Genomic DNA, 7,924 nt, shown 5'->3' with positions numbered 1-7,924 from the left:
CTCTACTATACAAAGAAGCACAGAGGCTCGAGTTCACGGATGAAATCCATTCGTTGATGAGTAAAAAAACCAATACCGCAAAAAGCATATTGACTGGATTAAACGCATATCTGGACGATAACGGAATCCTTCGCACTAAAGGACGAGTGAACGCAGTCGGATATACTATGGACGCAATAATATTGCCACCAGAGAGCCGAGTTACATTCTTATTAGTCCGGTTCTATCACGAAAAATATCATCACCTCGCTCACGAAACCGTGATAAATGATATAAAATCCAAATTTTATATTCTGCACCTAAGAGTACTGCACAAGTTCGTAAGAAAAGCCTGCCAGATATGTAAAATTCATTGCGCAATGCCACAGCCTCCACAATTGGCCACGGTTCCAAAAACTAGGTTGACCAGTTTCGAAAAACCATTCACGTGCACCGGCGTTGATTATTTTGGGCCTATCCTAGTCAACGTTGGAAGACGCAAAGAGAAGAGATGGGCTGCGCTGTTTACCCTGCGTGCAGTCCACTTCGAGATCGCTCACAGCCTCGATACACGCTCCTGTGTGATGTGTTTCACGAATTTCATGGCACTTCTTGGGACTCCAAGATAAATTTATTCCGATAATGGCACTAATTTCAAGGCCACGGAGAAGTCATTACGAGAGGAGCTGATCAAGATCGACTTCGATAAAATTGCCATCAAGTTCGACGGCATTAAATGGCAATTTAACCCTCCAGGAGCCCCTCACAAGGGCGGTGCTTGGGAAAGATTAGTCCGCACAACCAAAACAGTCCTAAAAAGCTTCTGCCCGAATTACTCATTTAACGACGAAAGCCTGAGGTGTGCTCTAATGGAAGCACAGTTCATTATAAACTCACGTCGGTTAACTTTCGTCAGCCTGGACTCCGAGGACGACTCCGCGCTGACTCCAAACCACCTGCTAATGGGTTAATCAAATGGGTACAAACCAATAAAGGAAGAGAAGATGAATTTAAGACGTCATTGGAACGAGATAAAACTTTTTGGAGATCGCTTTTGGCAACGCTGGGTGAAGGAGTTTGCACCGGTACTTACTAGACGGACAAAATGGTTCGAAAGATGTTCCCCTATATCAGTCGGAAGCGTCGTCATAATCGTCGACGAAAACTTGCCTAGAAATTTATGGCTTAAGGGCCGCGTGACCAACACTCACTGGAGTCCTCGATCGACCAGCCACCAAGATTGCGGTCTTAGATGTCGGCTTAGAAGATGGTAACTGACCCCCTAGGATCAATTACAGGAGGGGGAATGTTGCCGCCATAATTTAAATTTAATTTTTAATTTCTTATGTTTTCGAGGTACCGATATAAGAAATATCGACCTCATTTATCTTTTGAAGAACCATCCCTAGAACCGGGAGAAGCGAAAGAAGATAAGGAAAAAGACAAAGTTTTTAAGCGTGCACCGCAACGCCAAATGTAATACATATTGATTCGGAAGCTAAAATTTAAATAAAGTTTATATCAAAAACGTAGTTTACCGCTATCCGTCTGTGCCTTCAATTTGGTAGTGTGGGCTGCTGTAAAACCAATTCATTTTCGCTTACAACAGACCCCATAATGTATATGTATTCTTGATTAGGATCACTAGCCAAGTCGATCTAGCCATGTCCGTCTGTCTGTCTGACCGTATGAATGCTGAGATCTCGGAAACATAAGAGCTAGGCTATTGGGATTTAGCATGCAGATTCCTGAGCATGGCAGAATACCAATGCAATGGCATTGGTAAATATTGCATATTTACCGGAGGGGTTCAAGGGGTTCAACCCCTTAAAATACCTTGGCTCAGCCCCTTGTCAAAATTTACAGTAGATTTTGAGTTTTTAAATCGATATTGCTTAAAGTCAACTTTTTCTGTGATAGTACTTACTCAATAACGCTTGCTTTCCCCAGCCGGAGGTTATGCATTGTTCAGAAGCCTTTGGGTCCTCGTCGCTAATGCAAATAGGCTGGATGTGGGAGGCAAACTCCAAGCGTCTCTCGAGTCGGATAATGGCAATATCGTGAGCGTTGGTCGAGTGATCGTATGCGGGGTGCACGTCGATAGTTTTGACGCCAGTCAGCTGGAACGGAAGTGGCTCGTTTGTGCTGCCCAGCTCCCACTCTCCGGCCTTAACGCGAATGTCGGTCACTGGCAGTCTAGGGTGTTATTGGTGTTATTATGCGTTAAGTAAAGGGATTACATATGGTTTTTGTGCCAAAAAAAGCAATGATTCATAATCTCTTTATCTTTTAAGTAATGTGGTCACTTACCCATTTACGCAACCGGCAGAGGTCAGGACGAACTCGTCTCCGATAATAGCTCCGCCGCAGATAAGTGTCTTGCTCGACTCGCGCAAGATCATGGCCTGCCAGGAGATCTCGGCAAAGCTCGCGTCCAGTTCCTTGACTCCTGTGGGTTTTGTCCTGGAAACGAATGTAATATTTTTGTTCGCTGCTCAAGAAATCGAAAGTGCCTCCCTACCGCTTGTTCCTTGTCGCGCAAACTCCAGCCAAGTTAACAGGCCAGGGGTCCACATAGTTCGGGTCACGGCAACACTTGCCGGGTGCACCATTTTCGTCCTGCAGGCAGTCGGTGAGAGGTACTCGAAATACTGCTTCCAGAGGGGTCAACTCCACGGCGGACTCAGAGACCACTCCGATGGCGTTGCAGAAGTTCTCGGAGGTGCACACGAGGGCGGAGGCGCACTTGGAAAAGTGTTTCGGCCTCTCAGCTGTCTGGGGTATGGGAAAGATCTGGGGAGACAGTTGATCCTCGCCACGGTAGATCGGCTTCTCGTTCGAGGGCTGCGGAACGCGGTCAGGTTCGAACGGCGTGATTTCGTTGGCGGACATAGGTGGTAGGTACTCGTTTGTGGGCCTGCGAGTCGGCTTTGGACGTAGCGGCGGCCTTTGGGTAGTGGGAGGCGACTGGTGGTCGGGTCGTCGGGTTGTCTGTACAGGATGCAGGGTGGTCGAAGGTGGCAGATAATTAGGCCGGGGGGCTGGTATCACCACCGTGAGCTGCGATCGATACGGCGGCGGTGTGGTGCGTACGACCGATATCGTTGGATTCGTCGGCAGAGGGAAGGTTTTGTTTGGCAGGTTAAAGATATATCCATCTTCGGTCAGCGTTGTCGAAGGCATGCGACAGCAAACATTGGGAGCAGGGCAGTGTATGTGCTTAAAAAAAACGAGTATATGTAGTTAATCGAATGGTTTGTTATGGGTGCCAACACAACAAAATGTCCATAGAAGAGCAGTGCAACTTTAGATTTAAAAAAAATTATATTTATCATTTTCCGCAAATTTTTCGTAAACAAAAATGTGCCGCTCTCCACCCCCTCTAATCTTTGATTATTCCAAAACTTTTTTCACTGACAATTTTCCGTTAATTATCCGTAAATTATTTGTAAAAGATTAACATTTCTTGATCTTTTCTTGACATTGTGTTTTGATTATCCCAAAACTTTTTCCACTGATAATAATGGCCGTTTATTACACAGGAACACAAAATTAAACTTCGTGAAATTTTCAGAAAACATTTCTACTTTTCCTTGATAATTTCGTCCTTCTGAGTAAAAGTCTCATACAAACTTTTGTGCCATCACCTACAAGTTCTGCGATATAGCTAAAAATTAAAAAAACAGAAGTTTGCACTTGTGGCCTACATAATTCGACCAATCTTAAATATTTTCGCTGAAGCACACTCTAAATACATAAGTGCATTGCCAAATAAGTCCCTATCTTGAACCAGTTCCACTGCCTTTAGAATTTGACGAAAAAACTAGAATTCCTTAATTTATTTACAACTTCTCTGATGGAAAACCACCCCAAAAAAACAATTCTTAAATGGAAGTAATTTCTATTTCTCTTGGAATGTATTGTTTATTGTATGCTTTAATTTCGGTTCAATGCGATTTCAATAAAACCGATTTTTAGTTTGAGGATCTGCTCCTATATGTTGTTAAATTTAAAATAAAGTCATCACAAATTAAACGGTTTTATTGCTATAACAAATTCAATAAAATATTCTCATTAACTTTCTTTGAGCCGAAATTAAAACATGCAATGGACAACAAGGACCAAGAAATATAAAAATGATTACCATTTCAGATTTATTTTTTAGGGGCGTCTTTGAATCAAAGAAATTATGGAAAACTTATGAGTTTAAGCTTTGACGACGAATTCCGAAAACGCGGGCCATAGTTCAAGATGGGACTTAATTTTTATGACACCGTCTTGTATTTAGAGTGTGTTTATGCAAAAAAAGTAAGATAGGACCAATTATATAAGCCACATAATTCAAAAAATTCAAAAATTCAAAAACATCGGTTATTTGAATTCTTAGCTATAACGCGGAAGCAGTAGGTAATGGAATATATAAATAAACATTCTACATTTTTTCTCAGCCGGCCCGCTTATCAGGCACAGGCACTTTGAATTGCAGCGTGCCGAATTCAAAAAATGTAGTAGTAGTAGTAGGTAGGTCCTATAATACATTTTCTTTCATTTAAAAGTTGATATCAGAAATTTTGTTTGTTGAAGTTGCGATCACCACTAGATCTTTACCTCGCTAGGAGGTGTTTTTGTTTGATATTAAATGTTTTGGTAATACCGCGATTTCTTAAGAATTTACGTGCAAAAGGAACTTGGCGGTAGGTAGGTTCTCTTGTAATTGAATTTCATAGTTCCCGGATTTGCTATAAAAACCGAGTGTGCTGAGAAAAAAAATCGAATTGTCTTTCAATTTTATGTAATTTTGAAATTTGTGTCAAATATTGTTGTTTATTGATTCATTCTGTTCAACATGACGTGCAAATCCTGCTTTCTAACGTTTGGAGATTTTCTCGGCATGGATGGGAAAGCTCATTTCCGCTTCCTTTAAGACCACGGGGTTGTTCTGGACAAGCGGGACTGTCCAACCTGTTGAGCCCAATGAAAAATAATTTAGGATGATGGAAAGATAATGTGGATCTGCCGGAGAAGGTTCAGGCCAAAGAGCAAGTCATATGATGAATACCTCCGATGTCGCCTCAGTTGTTAATAAGCACACTCTTTGTCATATATTCGGGTCTACAGCGTGGACTAGGCCTATGGGGGACACCACTATAAAAAAACGAGCCTGGAACATTACCTCAATGGTGGTTCGGAGAAGTTTTCATTGAAATTATTTGAATAAATATAAAGATACAAATTGTTGGAGTGTTATTTAATGCATTAAGATGGTGGGGGACCGTGGATGGCCATGATCGTTCATGGCCGTAACTGAAATCACGGTGCCATCACGGTACAGCATTGTGACATCAATTATGTGTCCTTTATAGACCGCACTTCACTTATAACATGATTGTTTGGATATGCTTTTTCAGTAGACAAAATAACATTTTTAATTAAATAAAAAAAAATTATTCATGATTTTTATAGAAAGTCATTTGAAATCCTAATTGGGTTTATAGAAACTCATTTAAAAATTTAATTAGTTATATGTAATTATATGTAATTAATGTAATTAATTATATGTAATTAATTTTAAAACTACTTATTAAAATATAATTACTTTGATTGAAAATATGAGAAAAGATCAATCGATAGGTATTGACGACTAAAAAAGATACCCGTTACTCATCTAAAGGAAAATAAAGGGAAAGTGAGATATGTAAGCAGCAAAGCGAGATTGAAATGCGCCACCTACCCGCGATCTCAATATGTGGGCGGTCGACTGATTCAAGCGTTATGGGCGTTAGAGTGAGCGTGGCCAACTTTTTTGGGGCTAATTGCTAGGTATGTACAGATGACGGACGGACAGACGGACATTGCTAGATCGACTCGGCTAGTGACCCTGACCAAGAATATATATACTTTATGGGGTCGGAAACCCTTCATTCTGCCTGTTACATACTTTCCGACGGATCTAGTATACCCTTTTCCTCTACGAGTAACGAGTATAATAAAGAAAAGAGAAAATCAATACTAACATTTTACAAAAAATATAGGATTTTTTTCCTAATTTTTGCTTAAGACTAAATGCGATCGCCTTTTCAGACGACGCTGGTGCTGCGTCAGCCGGGCCGTTTTATGTCTGTGTGGCAATTCAAATCTGTGAAGTTGGCTTTGGCAATCTGGCGATTTGTGGGGGTATGTTAAAAAACTGGCAATTTGAGCCAACCCCTTGGTGGGGAAAAACGACTCAGTGCTCCCAATATTCTTTGCGCTGCCAGCTGTAGACGTCTGTTTGTTGCAGGTGGTTGAATTGAAAATTTTCATTCCCTGGACGAGATGTTCGGAGAACTGCAAAGTGATTTGGTTTTTATACCCGATTTGGCATGCAGATTCCTGAGCTTCCCACTCTAACGCCCACAAGCCGCCCAAAACTGTGGCTCCTACAGTTTTAATGCTAGAATGAAATATATTGTTCTCATCAATACTTATCGATTGACCCAAAAAAAGTTTGCCAAGCCCACTTTGACGCCCACAATCCACCCAAAAACCACCCGCAAACTTCAAGAAATCGTACATATGAACGCTTTACATCGAGGTACTCGACTATACCGTTCTTCCTTGATGAGCTTTATTTTTTATACCCGTTACTCGTAGAGTAGTAGTAAATAAAAAATATGAACTGAAATGTATTAGTCTCGTCAATACCACGCTAACACCAATAACGCTTAAATCTGTCTGCCGACCCCATAACCAAATATTGAGATCGCAGGTAGGTAGCGCTTTACATCGTCGTCGAGTACCTACTCGACTATACCGTTCTTCCTTGTTGAGTTTTATTTTTTATACCCGTTACTCGTGTAAAAGGGTATATTAGATTCGTCGGAAAGTATGTAACAGGTAGAATGAAGGGGTTCCAAAGTTTTTCAAGTTTTTCACGGGAATATGCCAGCCCACTCTAACAGCCACAAACCGCCTACTTTCGTGGCGCCCACAATTTTCATGCTAGATAAAAAATGTTAACTGAAATGTATTAGTCTCGTCAATACCTTTCGATTGATCCAGAAAAAAGTGTGCCACGCCCACTTTAACGCCTATAACGCTTTACATCTGATAGTCGATTTACTCGACTGTACAGATCTTTCTTGTTGAGTTTCTTTTATACACGTTACTCGTACACCCTAAAAAATCGTCATCGTATTTAGGTGTCAACGTGATAGTATTGAGTGTAAAAAATTTTTGATACGAAGAGCATCATATTGTTCCTTATATTGGATCACTTTGCCACTTGAAAAAAAGCTTTCTACAATAAAGCTTTTTTGTCACAAAAGATCATTTTGCTGCCGGATAAAAAAGGTAGGCGTTGGTCAGAGTGCTAGCGCATTGTTTTTGATGCACGGGCCTGAGGGTTAGTAGTTCGAGTCCCGCTCGTGACAAACTAATTTTTCTTTTTTATTTGAAATCTGAAAACTATTTAAATACAACTTTATTATTAAGGAAATGTTAGATATTATTCTTAAAAATATTACAGAGTACTCTGCATCGGCGCGTACTTGAACCGGGGACATTTAGCATTAGAGACAGACATCTTACCCATTGACCTATCTCACAACTTTTCCCGCGGGTGCTTAGTTCAAATCCTATGATAACCGATACATGAGCGCAGCTCGAAACTCGAACAAACTAAAAAAGCTTTTATCGGTATCAAAGTATCCACGGTTGTTGTCAAAATGACACTATTTAGGGTCAAATATGATATTTCATACAATGAAGTATACCTTAGATACTTATTTAGGATCAAATTGATCCCAATAATTTGATCCTAGGGTTAGTGTCATTTCCACCCACACTTAGAAAATTGACACTCAAAGATTTTTTTTGGGTGTAGAGTAAAAGGGTATACTACATTCGTCGGAAAGTATGTAACAGGTAGAAGGAAGGGTTTCCGACCCCATAAAGTATATATATC

General features: G+C 40.7%; 1 protein-coding gene across 9 annotated transcripts in view; it reads right to left on the bottom strand.

Moving 5' to 3' along the window:
• Positions 1-7,924, bottom strand: part of scaf (inactive serine protease scarface) — a 57,312-nt gene that overhangs the window by 27,548 nt on the left and 21,840 nt on the right. For all 9 annotated transcript variants that reach the window (XR_011605741.1, XR_011605740.1, XR_011605742.1 and 6 more), the window contains 3 exons: positions 2,501-3,198; positions 2,290-2,442; positions 1,907-2,175 (listed from right to left, as the gene is read on the bottom strand). Coding sequence is in view for 5 of the 9 variants with exons in the window: in XM_065868536.2 (XP_065724608.1) it covers positions 1,907-2,175; positions 2,290-2,442; positions 2,501-3,198 (1,120 nt within the window). In the remaining 4 variants the exon portion in view is untranslated. The remainder of the gene's footprint in view (positions 1-1,906; positions 2,176-2,289; positions 2,443-2,500; positions 3,199-7,924) is intronic.

The sequence above is a fragment of the Drosophila suzukii genome, unplaced genomic scaffold, assembly GCF_043229965.1.
Source record: "Drosophila suzukii unplaced genomic scaffold, CBGP_Dsuzu_IsoJpt1.0 scf_4, whole genome shotgun sequence".
Lineage (NCBI taxonomy): Eukaryota > Metazoa > Arthropoda > Insecta > Diptera > Drosophilidae > Drosophila > Drosophila suzukii.
Note: the sequence above shows the minus strand (reverse complement) of the source record. Positions and strands in the feature narration are given on the sequence as shown.